The sequence below is a fragment of the Dermacentor variabilis genome, chromosome 2, assembly GCF_050947875.1.
Source record: "Dermacentor variabilis isolate Ectoservices chromosome 2, ASM5094787v1, whole genome shotgun sequence".
Classification (NCBI taxonomy): domain Eukaryota; kingdom Metazoa; phylum Arthropoda; class Arachnida; order Ixodida; family Ixodidae; genus Dermacentor; species Dermacentor variabilis.
In genome coordinates, this window is record NC_134569.1 from 45,291,304 (window position 1) to 45,318,702 (window position 27,399).

General features: G+C 45.2%; 1 protein-coding gene across 6 annotated transcripts in view; it reads left to right on the forward strand.

Moving 5' to 3' along the window:
- Nucleotides 1–27,399, forward strand: part of sei (potassium voltage-gated channel seizure) — a 318,213-nt gene that overhangs the window by 130,445 nt on the left and 160,369 nt on the right. For all 6 annotated transcript variants that reach the window (XM_075680320.1, XM_075680323.1, XM_075680318.1 and 3 more), the window contains exon 3: nt 27,163–27,357. In XM_075680320.1, coding sequence (XP_075536435.1) covers nt 27,163–27,357 — 195 coding nt within the window. The remainder of the gene's footprint in view (nt 1–27,162; nt 27,358–27,399) is intronic.

Consider the following 27,399-nt stretch of genomic DNA (forward strand, 5'->3'; position numbering starts at 1 on the left):
TTAGGGTGGCGGTAGGGCAAGGAATCCACCGAGCCCATCGAAGGCTACGTCAGGTTGTAGGAATGAAGGAAAAAGGGTTTATCGGCTTAGCTAGACTGCTCCAATTACGGAAGCCCACTCCATGCAGGAGCAAGTTAAACGTCCGAGTTCACATGAGGACCCTCAGCCCCCTGCTCTAAAAGTCTCCGCTTTTAATACCGTCGTCTTCCCTAGGCGAGTCGACTAGGGAGTCTGAAGACTGTCCAGCAGCAAATCATTATCGCAGAATCCATTGCTATGCCACGCCCATGCTCGCAACACTCCGCAGTAACCCGGCCTCTGAAGCCCGATGGTATGAAATAGTAGGGTAGCAATCTGCGGAATCCAAGGTCGCAGTCGCTGTTCGGTAGCATTGGATAGCCCCCCTCTTTCTCTCTCTCTCTCTCTCTCTTCATCCTTATTTCAGGCTGTCAGGTAATGGTGGAATGGTGGCCTTTTGTGGACCCGTCAAAAGTCGGTGTCCACGCTGCATTGACATCTGGAAACGCGCTGATGGATGGGTGGGTGTTTGCCTTGTGGCAAACGTCTAATTAACGTCTTTGTGGCGCTGAGACGTAACAAACAAAAGAACGGTGACAGCTTTACGATAAGTGAGCGAAGTCGAAATGCTTGTCCTGAGGAAAAGGAAGAAACGAAAACAAGAGAAAAACGCGGTATAACAGTGTCGTCACTTTGAAAAGTGGCGTGAAGGCGACAACAGTTTCACCCTGCACTGAATCCTCGATACGCGGCGCACTAGAAATCTTATAGCTGCCTCCTTCGGGAAGCCTTAGCTCCGCGAACACGGTCAGTGATGGCCCAGTTGCTTTTTGCTCCAAGTACAAAAGCCATTGTCGGAGCAATATCACGGAAGGTAGGGCTGAAGGCAGCCAGCTTGTTCTAATTTTTCTCACCAGAAATCCTGACATTCGGCTATGAAAAATCAAGAAGGAAACCAGACCTCCGATTGTTCTTTTTTGGTCTTTGAACTTCATTGCGACAGAATGAACTTTAAACACTTTCATTGGTCAAAAATATGACATGAAAAAAAGAACAACTAATGCCCCCGAAATTTTAGGTTAATAATATTTGGGCAACTACTACGGCCCACAAAGACCCTTTCAATGCAGCAGGAATGCCCTTATAGATGTTTATCGTTGTAGGACGAACAATCGTGTCAGGAAGCGAGAACAGGCATCTGAAAGTTGTGATGGTCGACGAGATTTCGTGGCCAGTAATGAAAAAGAATACATGAAGATCAAAAAGGAGGCTTGCACGAACAGATAACTTTGTTTCTACGATTGCTGGCTGTTCCTGTATATTTCTTCTTCTATTCGGTAGTGGAAGTGGCGTTAATTACGATTCTATGCTGCGATCGCGTGCGGTGATCAAGAGTGGCTGGGATCCTGTGCTTGCGCTCCGTATCTCTGTACTTACTTATTCTAGTTTTTCTTCCTCCCACTACCTCGTCTCACATTGCAGGATAGCAAGCCGAATTTTGTTTCATTTAACCTCCCCACCTTTCTCCGTTCTTTGTCCTTTCCGATTTCTCTTACTTTGGCGATGAACACTCCACCTGCAGCGGTTTTTTTTCTGGTGACCTTCAATTGCGCAGATGAGGCTCCTGCGTCGTTCAACATTGACGCTCGAAAGATCCAGCAAACGAAAAAAAAAAGCATTAACCTAATGTCACCTTCCTCACATTCCTGCTAGGCGTCATGAAGAGAGTTGGCGTGTAACTGCCACAAATGGGAAAGCGTAGAAAGCAGAATTCAATTTCAAAACTTTCTCTCCTGTTTCTTTTTTCCAATATTCTTTTTTTAGTACTGCTCGATGTTCGATGCACCGTATACGGGATACGTGCCGCAATTCAGGTCAAACAACACCTACAACCGCGTGAGTAAGACAAAAAAAAAAAAAAAAAAAAAAAGTCCGGCCGGAGATCAGCGCACACGGCAGCCAACTTCGGCTCCAGACTCTTCACGCGGAGGAACCCAGAGAAAGATTGCCCCTGATTTCGTTGAGTGATGCGCAGCACCCCGTAGCGTCGATCGCCCAGCCCGGACGGTCGTTTCTTTTTCTTCGGTCACGATCTCTGACACGGGACCGTGGGTGTCGGGCGACGTGGATCCATCCGAGCGGGGCAATCTCGGCGCGGTAAGACGCTTACGGGGTGCGCCGTGACCGGGAAGCACAAATGGCCCGATCGTGGAAGGACCGAGTCACCGCCGAGGTGACAGCCGCAGGAGATCGCTACGTGAGGAAGCGCACTCCTGTAGGCACGACCGAGCCAGGCGTGTAGCTGGATCATTTGCTGCTCTAGGCCCAAGGGCCGAAAATAAAAAAATCGATTTGACTACGCTTCCCTTCCCGTTGTTTCATCTGCGAAGAAACGGTCGTCGGCTGCGAACTGTATTCTCGGCGCGGGTGCAAAATAATGTGTATATTATGTAATTGTTTTTTTTTGTTGTTGTTATAATTATTTACCAAAGATCGTTGAAACTAAAAAGCGCAAGTACCTATACTGAAACAAAACAAGGAACCCCTTCTTTCCCCTGAAGCTCTTATTTAGAAAGTTTGTTGCGTTATATCATTGTGTACACCATGTGAAGATAGCGTGAAGGTAATTTTTAATAAATATTGGCATAATTTCAGGTTTTCGTATCGGATTAACTAACTGGTTTCTTTACTGCTATTCATGAAGAACAATTGCTATAGATGCACTATTTGTGTTTCGACCACTACGTATACATTACCGCGAGTTTAAACGACAAACAAGATAGAGAGAGAGAGAGAGAGAGAATAAACTGTCAGTCATTAGGCATGTGCCGAACCCGTGATGATGTCTGAGCTACTGAAGCTATCCGCATCTTCACAGCAGAGGAATGATTTGCACAGCTGTTTAGAGAAGTTGCTCTCAGCAAAATGTGAGAGCGAGAAAAAGATTTAAACGGCAATTGAAGATGTTGGCCCTACTAATAGTAGAGCTTAATGCATGGGATGTCGATGGTCGAAATGGGTGTCATGATGACAAGAAGAAAAACAAAGACGCCGACAAATATGTTTAAGGAACAAGTACGTGTTATACGTTTCGGGTTTCATACCCAAGCCTTGTACACAGATCTTGCTAACACATCATCATCATTAAAAAGTCATCTGGACCAAATATACCAAACGCGTTTTTGAAGCGTCGTATGGAATGGTGTTCTAAGTATTTGTATGTCGTATTCACCAAATCTTTACGCAACGGTTCCCTACCGGATGACTGGAGGATGGCCGGAATCAAACGATTGCATAAATCCGGGAGAAAAGCACACGTCGAGAATTACCGACCTGTATCACTCACATCTACATCAAGCAAAACTTTACAGCACATAATTCATAAACATATATTATATTTCTTAGAAGAGCACAAGGTACTTACGGATGTTCAACATGGTCTTAGGCGTAGCTTTTCTACGTGTACTTAATTGGTTGAGGTTGTGCAAGATCTCGCACATGTGATTATTGAAGGAAAGCAAACCGACGTTATATTGATGAACGTTCGCAAAGCATTTGACAACGTGTCACTCAACAAATTAAGTCAAAAATTAGGGCATTATATAAAAAATGACTAGATACTTACTTGGATCGCAGCCTTCCTTTCTAACAGAAGCCAATTCGTCACCTTAAGCAATACTTCTTCTAACAATGCAGATGTTGCGTCTGGCGTCCTCCAGGGATCCGTTTTGGGACCACTTTTATTTATATTATTTATTAATGATATTGTGACAGAACTTTCAGCTTCCATGAAACTTTATGCAGATGACTGTATATTGTACGAAGTATCTTCTATTGATGATCAGGTGCGTCTAAATAATGACCAGCGAAGGTCATTGCTTGGTTTGCTTGTTTTATGAGAATTTTTATCAGAATTGCACATAACAAAACACCTCTTCAATTTGTATATAGTGTTGATGATAACATATTTCTATAGGAGGTAACAGAGTACAAATATTTGGCGCTGTGGATAACGAATCATCTTTCCTGGAGAAAGCACGTATATGCCGTTATTGCAAATTCTTTGCGTAAACTGTTTTAAAGCGAAAGCTTTACTGGCCGCGAACTTGCGATTTCGCCGTGGCGGTGCTCGGAGGAGGCACATGACGTCACAACGCGCGCCTCGCCGCGGATATTTCTCCCTCTCTCGCTCCCTAGTCACTACTACGCATGCGCCACTAGTAGACCGAGCCACAGCTGTTCCGCCACTGCGCAGCGCCGCGCCTTTCCGCTTCCGCCGTTTGGTATCACGTCACACCGCGTTCCCCGTCGTTGCGCTCGCCTCCGCTCGCTTCGCCAGCTGCATAGCATGCCTGATAACATGTCGGAGGATTGAAAAGGAGACCTCACGTGCGCCGCAACCACACTTGAAGCGGCAGTATGAACGGCGACAATTCTGATAAGCAGGAGGAGGCCTGGAATCGACATCTGAGTGAGATGAAGAGGAAACGAATCGCCCAGGAAACAGATGAACAGCGCGCCGAACGACTGGCTAAACGACGCAACATAGCTAGACAACCAGAATAACCTGGACTTGCAATAAAGATTAACCAAGGCTAACCATGCTATGCCTTAGCTTTCGCTGCGTATATCCTGGCATAGCCAAGCTAAGTCTTTGCCAATTCTTCTTGAGGCGCTCACAGAAGTCATCTAAGTCGAGTGCTCGTTTGTTAGAGTGCAGTTCCTTTATTCGTCCGTTGTTGGAATGTGTCGTAATTATTTGGGACCCATTGACTTTAATCAATATTAAAAACTTGAACCTATAGAGCATAAGGTAGGTTTGTTGTCAATTCATGTACGGATGTACATCTGTTAGTGAGCTCATAGGACGCAGTGGATTACCCCAGGTGACTGTACGCAACCGTGTCTGCTGTATAAATTTCCGCTTTCAACGGCCATTATTACGTTACCACTTCCAAGTTTTTACGTACTCATCAGGTTATAAAACGAGACGAAGGCATAACAATAATACCCTTGAATGCATGAAGCATTCTTCTTTCTCTAGGACAGTATAACCGAATGGAGTAATCTTAATACCGACATTGTTACCCAGAATTTCTTACCAACTTTTGAAGGTGCTTGCAAATGTTGCGAATTTGTATATGTTTATACGATTGTATGTTTTTATGTATTCTTTACCAGCGTGTCTAGAAGTCTTTACGAATGTTGGAAATGCCCGCAATTCTAATGAATCTGCGTGTGTTCGCATGCTTATATATTTATACGTACTGTTTTTTACGTACCCTGTTCTACCTGTTATCAGAGCTCAGCATCTGTAAATGAATGAATGAATGAATGAATGAATAAATAAATAAATAAATAAATAAATAAATAAATAAATAAATAAATAAATAAATAAATAAAATGATCATCATCAGCGGCAGCCTATTTTTATGTCCACTGGCAGGATGAAAGTCTTTTCCAGCTATCTATAACAATCCCTGTTTCACGCTAGTTGATTCCAACTTGCACCTGCAAATTTCCTCATTTCATCACTCCATTTAATTTTCTGCCGTCTTCGACTACGCTTCCAATCCCTGGCGCCCATCACGTAACTCTAATGGCTAACCTGTTATCTACCCTACGCATTATATGGCCTGCCGAGCTCCATTATTTTCTCTTAATGACAACTAGAATATCGGCTATCCCCGTTTGCTCTCTAATTCCCACAGATCTCTCCCTGCCTTTTAATGCAACGCGTAAAATTTGTCGTTCCATCGCTCTCTGCGTGGTCCTTAACTTGTTCTCTACCTTCTTTGTTAAAGGGACACTAAAGGCAAATATTACGGAAAGCTAAAGGGATAGATTAGCGTTCGAGATTCTCCAAGGTATCAGTATTATTGCGAACAGAGCCTTAATAATCGAGAAATTGAGGTAAATGCCGGACATGGTTAGAGACTCCCCCGGGACATTCAAGCACTTGTCCGAATACGAAAGCAGTCCTTAGTTAAATTCTGTCACTAGTGCTCAACCACTCCCTGCAAAAAACATCCTTGTATTGTATTATAATACGATATAACATGTTACTTGTCCAGTTGTATTTCGTTTTTAGAAAAAAAAGAACTCATTGAAGTTACCCTTGACAACAACGCCGGCGGTCGAAAGGTTTCGTTTTCGCTCGACGCCGCGCCTCGCACGCTTTTGCGTTTCAGTAGTTTCGTTATCGCGTAGTGCTCCACTGGCTTTGCTCGCTCGCGAAACTCGCACGTACTGCAAGTAGCAGGGAATTCAACTTCCATGGGATGTCACGGGATGCCCTAACGGTCCACGCCAAGTGGCCAAAAAGCAGCTGCGCACAGGAATCCTTCGCTCTGTCGCTCTGGATGGATGGATGATGTTATGAGCTTCCCCTTTGGAACGGGCGGTGGGTTGCGCCACCAAGCTCTTGCTATAACACTGCCTAATGTCCTGCCTAGGTTAAAAAAGAAAAAAAGAAGAAAAAGAAAACCACGGTGAACTCCCACAACCAAATTTTCTGACCCCCTATTGTGAACTTTGCTTTTGTACGTCTCCATTTTTCGTCGTTTTCCTACTTTTCTTCCATCAATCTTCCACCAAGCTCTGTCTTGGCTCGGTACCGCCGTCTGTCGGACGCGGTTTGACTCACCGACGGCTGCAAAGGCTGTATGTAACGTCACCACTCTGCCGGTCGGGTGGCGGGAGATTTGAATTTCGAAAACAGTATTGGGGCCCTCCAGATGCAATTTTCTCGTAAACTAAGTCGTTTCTTGGCGCGAAACAAGCTTTTCGAGGTTTCTGGAATGGTATTTAAACAGTCCACGTCGACTTAGTATTTGCCTTTAGTGTCACTTTAACATTTAAGTTTCTGCCCCATATGTTAGCACCACTAGAATGCAATGATCGTACACTTTTCAATGACAGTGGTAAGCTACCATGGAGCATTTGGTAATACTTGCCGCATGCACTCCAACCCATTTTTAATCTTCTGTTAATTTTCTTCTCATAGTCATCATCATACGAGAGTTATTGACCAAGGTAAACGTAGTCATGTACAGACTCTAGAGGCTGACTGGCGATCATGAATTATTGTTTCCTTGCCAGGCTAGTGAATGTTACCTTTGTCTTCTGCTTATTAGTCTTGAACCCCTTTCTTGAAATTTCTCGTTTAAAGTCCTCAATCATTTGATGCGATTCATCTCCAGTGTTACCGAACAGGACAATGTCGTCTGCAAACCAAATTTCGCCGAGATATTCGCCATTGGATCCTCACTCCTAAGCCTTCCCAGTCTAATAGCTTGAATGCATATCCTAAGCATGCAGCGAATAGCATTGGTGCGATTGTATCTCCTATCCTGACCCCATTCTTGAGGGGTAATTTGCTTTGTTTTATTAAATGTATTTAAGGAGAGGTTGCTGCCTGTATTTGGCTCCGGCTACTCCTCTTATTTCACATGATACTTATAGTTAGAAAGTTGTCAACAATCACCAAACTGGACTAATAAACACCTGAACGAATATTCACGTACTAAGTTTTAGTACCCCATATAAATAAACGTTCGCGCTACAAAACAGTTCTCATAGCATAAATACTCACAAAACAGAAATGTTCACACGCAACACATGAGTTCACACAGCATAAATACCCACAAAACGAAGATGTTCGCACAGACTTGAATGCCGTACTCTAAATACAACAAATACAAATGCTACACGAACAAGAAGACACAATGAACATGTAATTAAGGGTACCTGGTAATAATACCAATGCGAGCAATAACTGTTGCATGACTTAGTATTTTTGTGATATTTTCGATTCCTACAATACATTGTACTAAGACGGCGGTGTCACAGAGTGCATGCCCGCGCCCCTCTCAAGATGGCCGCCATTGCCGCCGCAGCAGCAACGCCGCTTGCACGGCGATGGGGAAGAGAGCTTCCCATTGTCCCTGAGCTCGCCGGACCGGTTGAGCGGTTTGGAAGACGGAGCAGCGTGGCGGTGCACCGGGAGACAGCTGAAGATGTGGTCGGCAGGCTGAGACCTCCAGGACGAAGTCTTCGCCGTTCGATCGACAGACGGTGCAAGTCCGTCAAGATCTTCGGCAGCGAGGTACCAGCAGCCCGACTCTCTTCAGATCGGGATCTCGGCGAGCACGCCACAGATAAGCCTCGTGTTCCAGCCCGCTCTCAGAACTTTCCGCCGGACTGTATTTTTAAATCGCGTTTAATCTTTCATTTATTTATTCATCGCGTGTTGATTCTTGTATGTTCTGTTAGTGTAGTGTTTGCCGCGTTTATTGTCACTTGTATTTTTCATTTGTGTCGCGTATGTTTTGTTTATTCGCGAGTCTTAGGAGCTCCCACGTGGTGGGCTTAGCGTCGCGCGAGTGGCGTCAGGGCGTGCGTTGTGTGACCCGCACGCCTTCTGCGAACTAGGCCCCACTGCTTGTGATTTGTATGTTTCTTTTTTCCGGTATGTCTCGCGCATGATTTCATTTTATTAAATTGAGTGTGTGTGTTGTACGACGTCGCCTCCCGTCTCATGCCTCTGGTTCACGGTCGATCAGGCGTGGACCTTATCGCCGGTCAGCAGTCGAACCCTCACTAAACGCACGCGGGGTGGGTTTGTCGTCACCCCATCCCCTCCGGTTCGGAGAGTGCGACTAGCTCACCACCAATCCTTGACAGGCAGAAATTTCTTGAAGTTTTTCTGGTGGCCATGGACCTAAATTTTTTCCTAAGGATAGTAGCCGTCTATCCAAGCCATGTAGTTTCCCCGAAAGGTTCTTGCAGGGTGCATCATTATTTTTACAGTCTATAAAAGAAAGTGTTCTATGTCTTTTTCAGTCTCTTCACGTGAGCATGTAGCACTGTTTGTTTTTCTTATCCGATACAGGAAGCTTTTTGTATAGGCAGTGCCTAGCTAGCCGAAGCCTATGAACTATTGTTTAAACGGATCGACTAGTTTTAAACGGAATATTGAATTATATTCCAGGATCTATATTATATAATTGAGAGTTTTGCGCATAATTTGTGGACTAAAGTTTCCTTGGACAATCTACCGCATAGTTTGTTCAATAGACATCGCGTATCAATCGCCGCTAGAGGAAGTAGGGGTAATTCATTCTCTTGATGTGCTGCACGTGCCATGTGATCAGCTGTAACATTTCCTATGATTTCACACTCACTTGGAATCCATTGGAAAGTTATCTTGTGTCATATATCTTTCGTTATGGTGTATGTCTTCTGTATTTCGTGCGTCAATGTGCTGTTTGCTTTTCTTAAGCTGATTTCATTTAAGCACAGCAATGAGGCTTGTGAGTCGCTCAGAATTACCCAGCGAAGTGGTTCTGACTACTGACATACGTAACGTAAAGCAGACATACTGCGTAAGGTTCTGCTGTTGTGGACGTTGTAAGTTGGCAAAGCTTATAAGCGCTTTTCTCTTGGTATTCAGGTATATAAAACGCAGATATAGGGCTTTGTTTCCAGCATGATCCATTGGTATACACTTGACTAGGATCTACGTACTTGGTGTAAAGATGCGACAAAGTTAATTTCTTAATATCGCCTTTGCGACTTACTACAGGAATTCAAGTGACTATTTGTGGAATTGCTAGTCGCCATGGGGGATGAGCTGCGCAAGTAGGCCAGTATTCGTATGCAGGCAGTAAGTTTTTGCACCGCCGTATTTCTTCATGTATGCGTGCAGCGGTTCTATCCTGAAGGTCTTGGCATAGTGGATGATCAGTGTGTTGTGCAGCCAAACGAAAAAAAGTGATGACAAGTTTCCGTAAATAATAGTGCATGAAAAGTTGGCTGGCGGGAGTCGGCAATTACCAAAGCACCGGCAGATGCACGCGGAACACCGATACATGTGCAAGGGCTTCTGGCCAGCAATATTTGAAACTCCTATAAATTACAGGCTATTCCATGTAGCAGAGTATGCTATTCTTTGTCTAATGATCACCGAGTGAATGCGTAATCATGAAATTCTTAGACTACCCCATCTCACTCCAACAAATCGACGAAGAATGTTGATTAGAGAGTTGACTTTCTCCTCTAATGCTTTTATTTTGGGCAGCCCTTGATAGTCGTCTGTCTATGACGTGTCTATGTCTATGTGTCTATGATGTCTATGAACATGTGCTGTCGCGCAAGTTGCACACACTGAGAGTCTAGCTCGAGGTGGAATCTCTTGAGGTATTTCCATGTAAAAGGAGGTGCAGCAGTTTTCTCACGTGAAGTAATCATATCTCTGTTTTTCACATGAGCAAAGTGCTGTACTATTTTTTATGAAGAACCAAGGTAGCTGTGGTATCTATCAAGTTACCTGCGATGATATTCACGCATGATTCCTGTACTCATTAGGCGCTATAACGTAAAGCTATTCCAAACTTTTCTATTCCGACTCTGCAATCAGCGCTCCGCGATTGGTCAAAACCTTTCTTTTTTTGGAGCATCCCAACTTCGCCTGTCTGTCATACGACGTCATGAAAACCGCGATAGCTTAGAATCTTACATGACGTGTACAAACTAATTATGCACGATTCTACCGAACATAAGAAAAATAATTATTTCTGATTCGACGCCTTTTCGCCATTAACTCTCTGCTATTGGTCAAAAGGTTTCAGGCTTCACCCACTCCATCTCTCTGTCACTTGACGTCACGAAACCGCAAAAAAATTCATTGTGTAAAAGTAACGTTTACGCGTTAAAGATGCACTAATATTTCGAACAAAACTAGATTTTTTTCTGAATAGCAGGAGACTGCCCCGTTCCAAAAGGATTAGAAGATGGCTGCCGCCGATCGCTCAGGCACTGGCTATTCGCCCATGCCGGAGAGGATGGGTTTATTTGCGTATAAAAGAACTTTTCGCGTGGCCGTATAACGTTATCGAGCCCTTTCGGCACGTATACGACATCGCTCTGCCAACTATTCTTTGCTGAGGATCCGTTTTAGCGGCATTCCTAACTCTTCGTTGCACCTCGCCGGGGTTTTAGACGAGCCACCGCAAGCTAAGTAAGGGGAAACGGAACAGTCGCGGACGCCGGCTTTTCTCTCTTCATCCGGTCATATATCTTCAGCGCGATGGCTCGAGCCCATCGAACCCCTCCCCACTTGAGCGTGCTCCTTACCCCTTGTCAGCCAATTAGATAAAAAAAAAACACTCTCAACGTAGGTAATGCTATTCGTTTTGAAAGCAAAGTGACGGATGCACTGCTCTTCCCGTCCGCGCACTCCTCAGTGGTCAAGCACGCCTTCTCAGCCCTGCTCGACTACTTGGACGGCGTCGACCTGGGGGGCTATTCTGTAAGAGTCCACCTAGTGGACTGTCCATTTCGGCCGCTGCTGATTGGCTAGGGCCGCCCGTCTCCTCCTCTCTCGTACAGCTGCATCCAATCAGCAGTGGCCGAAATGCACAGTCCGCTAGGTGGACTCTTACAGAATGGTCCCCCTGTGCGGACGGCTGTAAACGCGCCCACTTCATGTACGTGCCTTACCGCTCGGCTCCTCTCCCTGTCCCTGCCATTATGTCTCTCCCATTCTTTTTATCCCTCATCCCCTCCCTCTCCGCACAGCGCTGTGGAGATGCCCTCGCAAGAGAGGCAGCAACGGCGCTGTACTTTTCTCTTACCATTCTCTATTAAAATCACTCACACACCTCCTATAAATGATGAGAGCATTTGATTGGGCCCTTCAGGCAACGGTGACGGCAGCGGGACGGTGACTCCCCGCTGCCAGTCACTGCCCAATGCTTGCGTCGGCGATTGCATAAATTTGACGTCATGAAATTGGAATAGAAACGTATTGGAATAGTTTTACGTTATAGCGCCCCTTGGTTACGCAATGCTCCCATGACTGCTGGTATCTCTGATGAATCAAATGCCTTTTCATAATCCATGAAAGTCATATAGAGAGGTTGATTGTACTCCACAGATTTCTCATTTACCTGGTAGATGACGTATATGTGATCCATTGTAAAAAATCTTTTCCCGAAGGCATCCTGTTCGCTTCGTTGATTGAAGTCAAGCGCTGCCCTGATTCCATCCGAAATTATCTTGCAGAATATTTTACACAATACTGAAAGCACACTAATGGGCATATAATTCTTCAATTCTTTAATATCTCCCTTCTTATGATTAATGGCATTCTTCCAGCTCTCTGGTACAGGTGAAATCGTGAGGCATTGCGTGTAAAGGGCCGCATGCATTTCAATCAAAATACCTTCATCTTTGATTAAATAGACTGTTTTTCCTTATTTCTTCGGCTCTTTTCCCCAGTACATGTCTTGCAAGGCCTTATAAATGCATCGCTAATTATATAAAGTGCCTCTGTATCCTGTTCATTACGATGAAGGTAGCGTATTAGTCTGGGTACATATAATACTTATTACCAACACCTTTTTGACCAGTGTTCGCTTTCTTTTTTATCTTCACACGTATTTACTGCCAGACTAAGCAGACATATTGAAGTCATCAATTTCATGGTCGAAATGGACAGGAATGAAGGACTATAAACGACAAAAGGAAAACTCCAGATTCAGGTGGCTTTCTGATTTTCCTAACTCGATTACAGAGAACATCAGTCACGCTCGCATTAACACTCGCCCGTAGTCGAACGCTTCTGAATTCCCCAAGCCGCAAGGAACTCCTATGCTCTTAGCTGAAATACAAATAAAAAAGAAGCCTTCCGCAGCCTACACTAACGTTCGGTCCATTTTCCAATATTTATTAACTCAAAAGTGCCACTTTTTGAACTTTTGCGACTGCACCGCCTCCTCCCTCCTCCTCGGCAATTTCGAAGAGCGCGCATTCGGTCTTAGGCAGTTTGTTACTTCCTCAAGTTCACTAAAGGGCAGGCCTTCTCTTCCTTTGGATAGTTTACGCATCTTAATGCGCTGCCTTTAGGAATCTCCCCCTCTTGCTCCGAGCACAGCTCCTCTGACGCCACACCTTTGTTGCGAATGTGCTTGCGAACGGTCACTCTCATCTCACTTCCTAACTCATAATTGAGGATCTCAGTAAAGTTACGGTTGACTCCCCAGCCTGCCTCGCCTTCTGCTATTACGATAGCCATTATATGGACACTCCAGGCACATTTCTACCGTCGGCGTCGGTTTCGCCGTGACGTTCCGTACAAAGTCCAAGAGCGACAAAATCGTCGCCGCGGGCCGCATGCTGTATGTGCGAGTGGAAGCATCCGACGCTGAGCCGACGACGGTGGCTCCATCTCATGCGCGCAAGGGAGGAAAGCGGGAAGGGGAGGGAGCGGGGGTTATACGGCGGCGGCTGCGTACGGCGCGGCCGCGCAGTGCCGCACGCTGACGACGAGCTGTGATGCAGCAAAAGCGCAATTCAGAGTGATTCTGAGGAGGTGGAGAGATGAACCGATCACAGGAGCGTCACAAGAGTCTGCGTGGCGGCGCAGGTGATGGTTGCTGCGAACGGACAGGCACACCCACTCGGTGCTTAAAACTGCTGTTCGATGTCGCATTCCACAAGTTACACTTTAATTCACTTCTCGGTATCACAAATGCAGCAATGGTATTTGCGATCAATGCTATAAAGAGGGCGGGGCATGCGGGTGGTGAGTGTCCGTTCAAATGCCTCCTGTCTACGAGATATAATGAGAAGCCAACAAACACTGACACCAAGGAGAACATAGGGTAAATTACTTGTGCTTAATAAATGAAATAAAGAAACGATAGATTAATGGAAATTAAAGTGGATGAAAAAACAACTTGCCGCATGTGGGAACCGAACCCACAACCTTCGCATCCCACAACCCACAACCTACGAGAATAACACGACAATGACTTGCTGCACCGATCATGTATAGTGCAGAGATCTTGTAAAGCGGCAGAATTTGATGCCAGTAGCCGTCTTTAAAAAATAAAATGACCATTGAACCGATAAAATAGATATGCACGAAAAAGAAATTTAGCTTTTTGGAGAAAACAAAGATAAAAGACTGCCAATTTTTGGAAGAATAACAGCTGAGACCTTTGATCGATAGATATGCATAACAAGGTCCCGTCGTTTTCTCGGTCTTTCGCTTGCGTAACAATAGAGTGAGCGAACGCTGTCGTCGCGGGGGTAAAGTATTGGACTGAATCTCGCCTGCTCGTGAATATTTGTGCTCTGTGATGCCTGTGCAATCAAGCCATGACATCTCTCGCTAGCGGTGAGGCAATTTTTCGAGTTGCTGATTAATCTTCGTGCCGTCCCGTGGAGTCCTTTGTAGCAACGACTTGATGAAAGTCGGTTCGTTTTCAACTTCAACGTCAGGTTCTTAGTCCTCGCTTCTTTCCCCTGTTCCACCTTATTGTTATTATTTCGCCCTTATTATTCTAGCCTATTATTAGACACCGTTGTTCGGTGTAGAAATATCAATGTGCTTAGTGAAAATGATTTCGTAAGCGAAACGAGAAGCAATCACGGACCGAATTCAGAAATTCTTTGTTTGTATAAACTGCTCATCATTAGCTGGTCGGCTATGCTCATAACGTTCTTGCCATGGCGGTTCGCGAGCGTCTGTTGTTACAAATCGATCTACCGTGCTCGTTGTTTCGTAAATACCGATTCAATAAGACAAGTCATAATCCTAAGACTAGTGATTTGAAGTCGGCAACGTTAATTAAAACTCTGAATTTCCGCTTCGACTCTTTCGACTCTTTTTTTGCCTGGTGTACTTTTATAGCAGTGTACTGGCAGCGACGACTAAGGAATATCGGGTTTATAGCGAAGTTATCGGTTCCTCTTGGGACGTTTGCGCGAGGCACTTCGACTTTGTGAACACTTATACAAAAATAAAAGTGAGGCAGCACATGATTAAGATGCCGGCATGTGCATGTGAGTGCTCTGTGCAATCACCTAATCAAGCCTTCAAGTTCTGAACACGTCCGTTTTTATTTTTGTCAAACATGCAGGTCTGTTTCGTCGGCTTATCAAAAGCTGGAAGGGCAAGATAAATATTTCTTTTAGAATACCACTAAAGAAACAGTATCGCTGAGAACAACAATCCTTACGTTTTATGAGTCTTTCGAAGAGGTCACCCCTTTGGTATTGGGAACTTTCGTCCCTCCGCTTCTGGTCAAGCTATGTCCCGTAACTAGAAGCTTGTGAATATTCAAAACATCGCATACGAGTCTAATACTTCTGCTTGGTGTCGAAGTATTCGATTTGTGAATCAGATATTTGATTTCCTAAAATATTTGATTACGGCTGGATATACGTGGTTGCTACGATTATTGGGGTCTACTTGCACTTGAAGGGGCGTCTGGTCTATTGGCCACCTGGAAGGCACGATGCGAATATGTGAGGAAATTTTTCAACCTTTGTCTGTTTTGCTAGCTTACAAGCTTGCCGTTTGTACATTACTAAGGGGAAATCTACACAAAAGCATTGCGCAGATTTATCCTCCTGCTCCATCCCCGCTGTAGTCTCCTGAGACTGCTCATATATTACATTGGTCATCAACTTTACCCATTTTCAAAATAAAACCACGAGTGAAAAAAAAAAAAAAATTACCTTTAAATTCAGGCTGGCAGCAAAGGTGCACCATGCCTCAGTGGCTTAATCGTATTCTTTCTTAGAGAAAATTGACAGAAAATTACGCTAGGCTAGTTAATTGCTGCAGACGACAAGAAGTACTCGGAAGGTGCATACATCCGAAACGACGAAACATGACATCACAATCAGGAATGCAGTGCCCAAAGACAACTAGCCACATGATGTCACATCTTCATTTATGTGTTTAGACCAACAAACCTCGTCACTACCAAAATATATTAGAGAGGAGACGATCACTTTGTCCACAAACACGAAGATGCTGCTTTGCGCAACTTGGCCATGAGTATTTGAAGAAACTTCGTTTTTCAGGTTCGTAACGCACGTGTTCGTAATTGGAACTGACTTGAAAAGGAATTGTATATCTGCGCTTTTTTAGTACCTCAGGAGGTAGGGGAGCAAGTTGAGCTTTCTGCTCTGACCAAACTTCCCGATTTTGTACTTTCTTTCATGTCTCCCTGTTTCTCTTTCTTTGAGGAATTGGGGCAGAGTTTGTCCCAATTCTACACGTTTGTTTTTCCGCTATCGGAACTAGAAAAAAAAAGGAAAGTTCTTATTTGACATTCGTGGACCGCATTTGAAGACTATTCGCATTCGATTCGAGATAGAGAGAGAGAAAGAGAGATAGAGAGAGAGAGAGAGAGAGAAACGAAGAGGGAAAGGTAGGGAGCTTAACGAAGCACGTGCCCGGTTGGCTACCTTACACTTGGGAAGTAGGACAGGGAAGGACAGATCGGAAAGGAAGAGAATAAAATAATAAAGAGTCAACCATTCGCAAAGGAATCTCAGCTTCTACAGGCTTTTGTACAGTACAGTAGCCTCCAAAAAGTGCAGAAGAGCTTTTGCGGCCTTTTGCATGCAAGACTGCATAGGTTGTGGTCCTAGGATCTTTTCCTCCGAGAGCGCTCTATATATCTAACAGGCTGAGCTTAGCTTGTAGAGTAAGTTATTGAGCGTCAAAGGATGGATAATGATACAGAAGGTGTTTTAGAGTCTCATCGCACCCGTACAAATTGCACGCCGCACTGTTGGCCCTTCCTATTAGGAATGACTAGGCATTTTTAAATGCGCCGCCCGACCACATGCGGCGCAGCAAAGTCGTTTCGCGGCGGGGGAGTCCACCAGAAGGCGAAGTCGCAATTTAGGGTCGAGTGAGTGCAAGCCGGAGTAGGTGAAACCCGGCGAATTCCATCGAAGAAGTGTGATGTGACGAGCAAGTGTTTAAACTTACCGCGCAGCATCAGTTATTGAAAGTGGTATAGGATCTCGCTGATGTTTTTGATGAGCCGAACGCGCAGCTTCATCTGCGCTGTCGTTGCCAACAATTGCGCAATGGCTCGGCAACAATTAAAATACAATGTCGTGACCTTTCTAGAACGCGTGATGGTGAGCGTGCCTTATTTCGTACACTAGCTGCTCTTGTAGCCCATGACATAGGGAAAACTGAAGAGTTTGTAGGGCTACTTAAGCGTACTTGTAGCGTACTTAAGTGCACCTTGAAGAGCCGCAAGTTCTGCTGTTGTCGACGTTGCATTGTGCGAATATTTAAACTGCAAAGAGACGGCTGCTGCCGGAACAAGGAACAACTACTGCTCCGCTAGAGCTGTTGGAATTAGTGAATCCACCCGTGTAAATAAATATCTACGCCGTCACAGTAAGGCTTGTTTAGGAGACGCAATGACAACTGCTTCAGGGCTAATGGTGACAAGTCTGCCTTCTTAGCAATCTCAGGAACTGAGAGGCACACGTGAATTTGCCAGAGACACCACAATGCCGATGCTGGATGTTTCGCAGGCTTGAAGCCAGATGGTATCGAGTAATGGTGTCTCGTCACAGTACCAAGGAATGCAGCCTGTCGTCTTCGCGCTGGCAAACCGGCTAAACGTTGGTATGGTAGCCGTGAAAGGTGTCGAACGTGCGCTCTTAGCGTCTCAACGACGATGTGAGCGGTGATCGGATGCTCATGTGCGATGAAAATCATTGCAGCTGTCGAAGAACACCTCGCCGTCGAACATGGCGGGAGGGCTTGGGCTTGCTCGTTCTGATCTGCAAGGAGATGAATCGTGCCTGTGTTGGACAAGACAGGAATCCGCAGGTCTGATCGCAGAAATCCGACAAAACGTGCCGTGTATCGCGTTAACATGGAGCGCACGGATGGTTCCCCCAATTTTACAACTACGAATTCAAACATTCTCAATACAAATGAGTTTTCTTTTTCATGTAGGGGACATGGTGAATCCAGGTGAGGTCAAGATCCACCATAATGACTAAGAATCTATGAGTTTTCTTATAGGCGATGGACTGGCCCTCCATACACACCGGGTAGAAAGACATCGGTTTTAGGGGAAAGGCCACTAGTGCTCATTTTTCTCAAGGCATCGTCAGAACTTGTCGGCGAAGGTACACCGCTGTCTACGTTGCCGCTTTCTGTTTTCTGGCGTACACTTGTGACCTTGTCACGCCGGACGCCCAGAGGAAAACATCGTCAGCGAAGAGCGAGACATTAGCCGTCCGCGGTAGCGTTTTGGCGAGCCCCACCAGAACGAGATTGAGAAGAGTCGGGCTCAACACTCCGCCTTGTGGGACAGCCTAAGGTTGAACTTTCGCTTTTTCGCACCGTTCTGTCTGATTTAATCGTAGTACTACCTGTGACGCAAGTTTTGCTAATGCATTGGCAGTATATATACGTGGGAGAAAAGCATTTTTAGCCAGAAATAAATAAACAAGAAAGCAAGAGACGTCACCGACCACGGTAGCTCAGAAGCTATGGCGTGACGCTGCTGGAACGGAGGTCGCTGGTTTGATTCCTGCCATGGCAGTTGCCTTTTGATGCTAAAGAAATGCAAAAAATTGCTCCCGTAGTTTGATTTGTATGCACGTAAATAAAATTAGGTGTCCTGAATTATGATTGTGAGGAACTACGGCGTGATTCATAATCAGATCATGGTGTTGGCTCACAAAACCCAATAATTTAATTTTTAAGCATAAGACGCCGATTAGTCCTCTGATTATTTGCATCGCAATAAGAAAAAGAAAGATATTGCTCTGTTAATAGCGCAAAAGAGGAGGGTACAAAGTGAGATTAACGTGGTTACTGTGCCTACAATCAGCGGTTAACGGTGCGGCTTATCGTTCAGAGGTAACAGAGGGCTGCTTAGGCGTTTCACGTGGGGCGTATAAATTCGAACTAACTGTGTAGCGAAAAAAAAAAAATAAGAAAGTGAAAGTGACCATCTTGCTCAATCTCAATCTAAACGAATGAGCTGTTAGGCTACCGTGGCATGTGGTGGGGCGGACAACCACTCCGACCGCTATAAGCGCCGATGCCTCCCTCTCTTTTCACCCCCTCCCCAGCCCCCCCCCCTCCTTCACTTCGCCAGCTTTCGCTTTTCCTCTTGGCTCTGTGCAGCAGTGGATCGGTCCGTTTGCTTTTCCGAGCGGCGGAGAGTGGGTTGCGATGCCTATCGTCCACCGCGTGCGGCCCTCCCGCTATTTCCAGTCCACCCTTAGAGCCGCGTATGCGAGAGAGCCCCGCGAACAACATGAAGAGAAAAGCTTGCGGTGAGCGCACCCATCCTCATCACGAGGCTTGATCTCTTGGCACCGCGTCCGCGCGGGCATAGGTGGCTCCACTCGCTCGTGGCCTGCGCACAAAAAGAAAAGAAAGAGAAAAGAGCGAGAAAGAGACAGAGAGAGTATGTCTCGCTTCTTCGCGCCGAGTATATATGCTGCGCGTGCAGCCAGAAAATGTCGGAGAAATTTGGCATTCAAATTACCTGCCGACTCCTTCTTTTATTTTTTTTTTTCGTCTTTCGTTCGCTCTTTCAAGCGAGGAATCACTCACTCGCTGACCAAAGAGTGCGGTAGACCGCGCGTAAGTGCCTCTCCGAGAGGCTTCGTTTCCCCCCGCATCGTTGACTTCCGGGGAAGGGCGTTTTTGACGCTCATCAGTGTCAGAGGGCGTGTTTGTCAGCGTGTTTGACGTTGGTTTCTTTGAAAAAGTCGCATTTTGATGCACCGCTGACGCGATGAGCTTGCCTTGCGTACGTATTTAAGAGTTAAAGCGCCTGCAGTTTCTATCGTTCTTGATTGTGGGGTAGCTAGGGATGCAATATTTGCGGAAATTTGAAGCGGCAAGAAAAAAGAAACATCTTTTTTCCTTTTTTTAAAGGAAGTTTTGTAAATATTGAGAAAGACTGAAACACCAGTAAAAATAATTATCCTTAAATACATACTATAATTACGCAGTGAACGTGAAGACAATGAAATGAACACCTTGTTCGCTTCTACGAGCGGTTGATAATCTGAAAAGTGAGGTAAAGGTCACTCACTCAGTGTCTGAACGAGAGAAGAAGGGAAACAGAGGGGCTCGATTTTGTTAATCATGGCTATATGAATCCAACAGACAATGAAATCAAGGAAAGCATTGGGGAGGTTAGCTATAGTTGAAAATGAAATGTAGAAAGTAATAAACAAAGGGAAATGAAAGTGGACGAAAAGATAACGTGTCGTCGGTGGGAGCCGCACCCACAACCTCCGCATTACGCGTGCATTGCACTACCAATTGTGCCTCTGTGTCTGAGTCACTCTCGCGGGCCACACTTGCATTGGAATCGATCGCGGCTGCTCCCACATTGAAATTTATTTAATTGCGCGTAGACGACTTCTCGAACATGTTTATTTGTGAGCATGTTGCGAAGCTTGTTATGAACATTTCTAAACAAAAAGCAGTTTTATTTTTCACCCCTGTAAGATGGCGAATTGTAGCTGCAGCAGTACAGAAGCTGTAGGTCTTAGCAGCTGATTAGTGCAAAGGCCTTGCCACCAAGTTCTTGGTTTCACGTACTTCGCCTAGTCGCAAATGCCAGGCCTGGACCAATACCCAGAGGCCGTCCTGTATTTCATTACGTTTGAAAGCTACACTACATTTACAGTGAACACAATCAACACATTTGAAAACTTGTTCTTCTTGTTCTCTAGGGAAATGGCGCAACCCACTCTGGGGTATCGGCCACGAATCGGGCGGTGAAGGAACTGTTAGCAATATTTTAAGATAGATTGGTGTGATATGAAATAAGTGTCTTGCCGATGGGATTTTAAGCGTACTCTGTTGCAGGTATGAGTAGTCAATTATCTAGACATTTTGTGAAGCTTGGGAGCATAATAAGTATTTAGAAGAATTCTAACATGCAATTCGTTTTGCCTCACGCAGAAAGATGCACAGGGCGTCAGTAGCGTTCCTATGGCTGTAACGCAGTAATGTAGCCCTAAAGTAAAGAGTTACAGGAAGAGTAAAATTTAGGCCGAACTTTTGGAAGGGTTCCCCTAAAAATCATTGCCGTTGAATAATAAAACCGCGGCATGTCAAAAAGAAGTGCTCCGGGGATTCATTCTCATTGCATAAAGGGCGCAAAGGCGATATAACCGGAACAGACCCGTGGAGGAAAAAGTTCATTCGGTGGACTCGGCACCGTAGTCTTGTAATCGAAACTTCAATTTTTCTAGAGGGGCACCATTTGTTGTTGCAAGGAAAACTGAGATGCGGGAAATCAAATGTTGCCAACGATGACTGCGTGAAGGTATTTGTAGTAGTATATTTTCTGAATCGCGCTTCAGTGATGGAAGCTGACGAAGGTAAAATGAGGGTTATAGGACCATCGTGGTATGCTACTGCGAGTGCACCTGCATATTCGTTTAAGGCTAGACCTTTGTGGCCTGGCACCCACACTAAACAAACCAGACGTATGTGTCTTGGGAGAAGAGAATAGAAAGTTTCTAATAAATCTGAAAATGTGGGTGTGGTTAGTGAAGAGCAGACAGACAGGAAATCATTTAAGATTACGGCTGATGACAGAGATGATGGTAATTTGCGTGAAGCTAAGACAATTGCCAGTAATTCCACCTGAAAAATAGGCGTGAAGTCAGGTAGCCGAATCGAAAAAGACCAACTTAGATGTGATGATACAATGCCCCCACCTGCCTTCTCTTCAGGGACGGAAGCGTCGTTTGCTATAATGGTCTTTGTATCCAGGTGTGCAAGGTGGTATTACAAAGTACTATTCAGATATTGATAGGGAAGATGTTTAGTATTCTTTGGAAAAAATATTATCAAATACAATTTAAGCGACTGGAACCAAGGAATTAAGTAAGACCACCTCGCATTGGTGAACTTTTAATGAGACCGATAGTTTTTGTACGTAAACAACTCGAGGGCAACGTGAGCGATATCACTGAATGTTAAAAAAATGAGGACGGTTCATTAACGAAAACATAATGTGATCTCCTTTGTGGTGATGCATAAATCTTTAGAGAACTTCGTACTGTTAGGATATGAAATCGCATGGGAAGAGAAGGCAGGCGTGCTTCTTGATGTAAGATACCGTTAGCGACTAATTTAGGAGGCCCAAGACATTAACTTAATGCCTTTCGCTCAAATAGAATTAGAGGCCGAATTTCGTATGCAGCTCCATACATACGCAGCATTCCTACTGCGCGTGATCCCTTTGACGTAATAGGCTGTATATGCGGATTGCAGTTAAGCCTCTCGGTGTGCATTACACCCAAATATTTAATTGAATTCACCTGTGGGATACTGTCTTGTCGATAAAGAACCACAATTTGCACAGGAACGCTTTGAGAGAAAACTAGGACGGCGCTTCTTCTGATATTAAGAGAGGTTAACGCCATCCAGCCACTTTTGTAGGTGGTTCATATAGAACTGTAGAGTTTGGTACAAAGCATCTAAGGCTACCGATGCAGCAAAAAATGCTGTGTCGTCGGCCTATAAGTACACATGCACATCCTGTTGAAAAAGCACAGTACTCAGAAAAACATTAAACAGCAATGGGGATAGGACCGATCCCCGTGTTACACCTCTTGACTGTTGATACGTTAATGAAGACAATTCGTCTGGACAGCAGTAAAATTCCCTGCCGCTTAAAAATTCATAAATCCACGCAACAAAATACTTTGGTAGACCAGCATTCTAAAGTGCGTTTATTAGGCTTGCATGTTCTACGCTGTCATGCTCCTTAGTGATTTTCAAAGTGACTAAGGCTGCCTATATTTTCTGACATCTAGATAGTTGAATACGACTTTCTAGGTCGACATGGGCACAACAAATCGAGCACCCACATCTAAAGCCAATTTGCCATGGACTCAATATCATGTTCTCCATCAGCCAATTATATATATGATCGTGTAAGATTCTTTCGACGAGTTTTACCAGCTTAGATGTAATAGATATTCGCCTAATGTTATCTATTACGTAAACGGCACCTTGCTTTTTTTAATACTGTGATTAGTTTTGCAAGTCTCCATTCCAGAGGAATCCACGAATTTTTATTAGAGTTGTTTACCATGGTAAGTAACGCGTGTGACCATATATTAAACAATGTTTTTTTATTATTGCCGTAGTAACGTCATCGGCACCTGGCGCTGAATATAGGCAGCTGGCTTAGTACATTTTTCAGCTCCGAAACCGTAACTTCTTCGAAGTCTTCACCATGAGTAGGCGGCGTGGCAAGATTGGGCAAAATAGGCTTAATGCGACACTCTAGCCCTTGAGCATTATCTTCCAGTAATTTGGCCAATATGCAGGGTGTTGGAACCACAGAGTCGACATTCGATTGTGCCGGAAGTACCATTATATTCCTCAGAAATCGAAAGAGTGCTTCTGTTTTCTTGTCGTCGTCTTCGTCGTTTCTAAAGCTGTATGCTGCGCAACAGATACTGGCGAGTATAACTGTGTGTGCTAATTTTAATGTTTTTTTTTTTTTACTTTCTCTGCCGGAAAAGGAATGAAAGAAAATTAATTTTTTCCTTGCCCTTACATTTTCTATTAGGTTACTAAACAAAGACGATCAATATTTGCGCAGCATCGCATGCGATATGTTTGTTCAGCCATGTTGGAGTTAGTGACTCTTAAGACTCAGTTATGTAAAACACTTTTTATCGAGTTGTCCAGGATGTAGCTGTGGAGCACAAACATTTAGTTGAAGTACTCCAGCGTCTGGGCGTTCCACATGCTGGTGCGAACGACATGGTTCACATGTTACCGCGAGGACATTCAGGAGGCAAGTGTACCGACTCCTCCCGAAGTTCTCAAATGCCGTCGACTTGGTCCGTGATTGGTGGCGTGTGGCAGAGTAGCTTCAGCGCGTTGCGTCGGGTGGGCCGACGGGGTGTCGTGCGCGGGATGGCTCACAGGGTGCACGCGTGTGCCCGGTTCCGCCTCGCTGTGCGCGTCACCTTGCTCACCCCTCTCGCGCCACACTTCCTATAGTGATGTGGAGCCGAAAGACGTCAGCATCACTTTTCTGTTTTAAAGTTTCCTGAAAGGAGGCGCTCGGGCGAAGCAATCGCCGGCACACGTTGCAAGGCTGGATCAGCCTGCAGCCAGCACCATCCGCATTCTCCTTTCCTCCTTTACGTTTGTTTTCTTTCTGTTGTTTTGAATCATTCCACATCACCTTTTCTATATTTATTTTCTGTTCATCGCTCTCTCTCTCTCTCTCTGTTTCTCACTTCTCTGCGTTTAAAAAAATATTGTTAGCTCGTACATCGATTGGTGTACAACCCATAAGGGGGCAGAATCACCAACGACGTCTTGTGCATCTGCAGTGGCCCAGAGGCAAATACTATTACATTTATTTCTTGCTCCATTGCCTCAGGCGCCGCTCTAGGAACATTTCTCCTCGCATCGCATCTAAATGGACCTCATAGCAAGATAAGTGAGCGCGAGCGACACACCATGCACCAGATGTTGCACCGGGAAGTACAGAAAAAAAAAGAAAAAGGAAAAAAAAGCAGGAAACTCTACTTATAAACGACGGAGCATTGGTGTTCCAAGGGTAGCAGTGACCTTCCAAGGCGTATGCATAGAGCAGCAAGCGCGCGGCTGGATCTCGAACTACATCACGCAAACGTTCTCTTCAGCGTCTCAGCTCGTTATTCCGCGTTTCATGCCTATGTGCGCGGCCCATCGTACACGGTCTTCACGCCGGGACCATCGGAAAAGTGGTTCGGGGGACGGTGGGTCAAACGGCGCGTTGCGTTGCTCCTTTCCGGTGCGTGTAGACAATTGGCTGCCGCTTGCATTTTCTCTCGTTTCTTTCTTTCACTACCAGCCTATTCTTGCTGTTCACATCTTTTTTTCTCCCTTTTACCAACTGTGAAACTCGTGTGTTATCAGCAAGAGGACAGTTTCTCAGCGAGCAGCATAGCTTCGCTCGGTGCTGTGCCGCCCTTCCCCCTCCCCCGCTTTCCTCTCCCCTGTTAGCGGGAAGTATGGTCGTACGCGCGAACGAAATATTCGCTTCGCCCCAGCTTTTCTTACTTTCTTTTTTATGACCTCGTTGGAAAGAACCGCTGACCGCCTCATCCTGCATCTTTCCGTTCACACGAAGGGCACGCAAATGCTTACTCGGCCTGTGACGCTGTGCTATGCTAGGTCTGTCGTCGTATAGGCGAGTCGCTCGCTAATGGCCTGCTTCCTCGCTTTCGTGCCGACAGGGCAAAGGTATACGTTTCCTCTGCGACTAAAGAGATATCGGAGCAAGTTGTCTTGCTAGTTGTTGAGCGTTACACAGAAACGTTGCTCTGAAAGTGGTCCGTAGGTGCGAGCATAGGTGTTATTTTGTGTGAGTTTATGCTTGAACCGAAACACTATGCGTGGAGACGCGGGCAGCACGCGAGCGCTCGTTAATACATATTAAAATGTAGACGACAGTGTATACAAGGATTTTCAGGCGAAAAGCAGCTGCTGCCGTCAGTAAACATCGTTCGTAATGTCCAAACGGCCGTTATAGAATTGGTTGTTTTATGTCACCGTGGCCCTGCAACTGTTGGTTCTTCCAAGACGTGACATATTTTGTTTTCCCGTCTCGAACGCTGTTCACGTAAAAGTTTAAACGGCGACCATCTGCGTCGCAAATGTACATGCCTGAGCGTTGATTTCATTTGGAAAGGGAATGTATTTTACTGGGTTTATTTGTTTGGACATGCGAGGTTCCTAAAAATCACATATCGCTCAACGCCCTTTACTACCCGTACCGTGGCATACACGAGTGAATAAGAAATGAGGCGGTGGCGTTCGTGCTGATGCACCCAAACGGTCACACAACTCACAATTCAGGATAGCGCCGACTCCCTATATCTTGTGCCCTGACACGATATGCAACATATCTTTTGCAATTCGTAGACCTTTCAAGTCATGGTCCCTGGGGCACAGCTCGGTAATACTGCTTTGTGCGCAGATACGTGCCTAATGTGAAAAGTCGTTAACCATAGCATCAAACGAAGAAGAGAAGCCGAAATTCCTGCTGTCTTGGACAACTCGTGCACAGATTCTCCACTGACACGGTTTTTTTTATCCCATTAATATGTCGTACCATGCGGAATAGAATATTAAGTTTCAAGAGAGCATTTGTGTTGTCTGCTCACCTGTCCACGTCTCTCAGATGTTTCCAGTGGGGAACTTAGCCAACAGTATACCAAGCCAATGCGTTACAGCATCTGATACACAGGGAAACTCTGAGGAATATTGCAAAATGGCGAAGGCGGTTGTGCAGGCAAGTGCAATCCAACAAGGTTTAAAAAAAAAAAAAGATTTCGTGTGCAATTAGGCGACGCAAATTCACAGCGGTAATTTCTCATTCACAAATGCACAGGGAGCATCTTTTGGTGACAACTTCGTCCAGTCAGTGTTTCTGTCAGTGAATAGAATATCAACATTTCGGGTGCCAAAAGCAGGCGAAATTGTACGCCTTAATTTGTTCGGCATGGTGGTCAGCGTTTATGGTTGCTTTCCTCCGCGTGATGCTTCCTCAGGTCCGCGTGCAGGAAGTTCCGCTTTATCACTGCGCGGAACGAAATCGCTTTTGCCTTATTAAGAAAAATAGCGCTCAATGATATATTGTAGATGTTCTTTTTTCAATATCTGCGGCTTGAGCGCACGTATTGTGTATCATAGTCAAGTGAGAAATTTCATCTTTCGACCTTGATTTGCAAAGACAATCCCTTTCCAATGCTCTCGGACGACGCGACCGTTGCCTACCGTTAAAGTAGACGTTACTAGAGTGCTGTCCCTGCCTAACCCTGGCCAACAAGGAAGCTAAAACAATTTCTTGCTTTCTGCTAAACGACGGAGCCCTACGAGCGCCTTTGACTTCATGGTGATGTGCGCGCGCGGCGTCTTTCCTTCCGCTCTTTCACATCTATCTATCTATCTATCTATCTATCTATCTATCTATCTATCTATCTATCTATCTATCTATCTATCTATCTATCTATCTATCTATCTATCTATCTATCTATCTATCTATCTATCTATCTATCTATCTATCTATCTATCTATCTATCTATCTATCTATCTATCTATCTATCTATCTATCTATCTATCTATCTATCTATCTATCTATCTATCTATCTATCTATCTATCTATCTATCTATCTATCTATCTATCTATCTAATCATTTCATCCTTTATATGGAAAACGAGGGCTTGTGGTAAAACATCTCCGATCTGCTTTGAATTCAGCTTAGCCCTTTCTTTCTCTCTGTGTCACGGCGCAGGGTCCAAGTTCCTGTGCAGCCAGGTGGTGGCGCCCATCAGGAACGAGGACGGCGACATCTGCATGTTCATCGTCAACTTCGAGGATGTCACCGATGCGCCTTACAAGGCCGACGAGGAGGCCGCCGGGAGCCTAGGAGTGGCGGCAGCTGGAGGGGACCTGGCGCCACTGCCGCAGGCGCTGGTCAGGACCTGCGGTCAGTGGCTCACTATGGCAATATTTGTGTTCATGCGTCAGC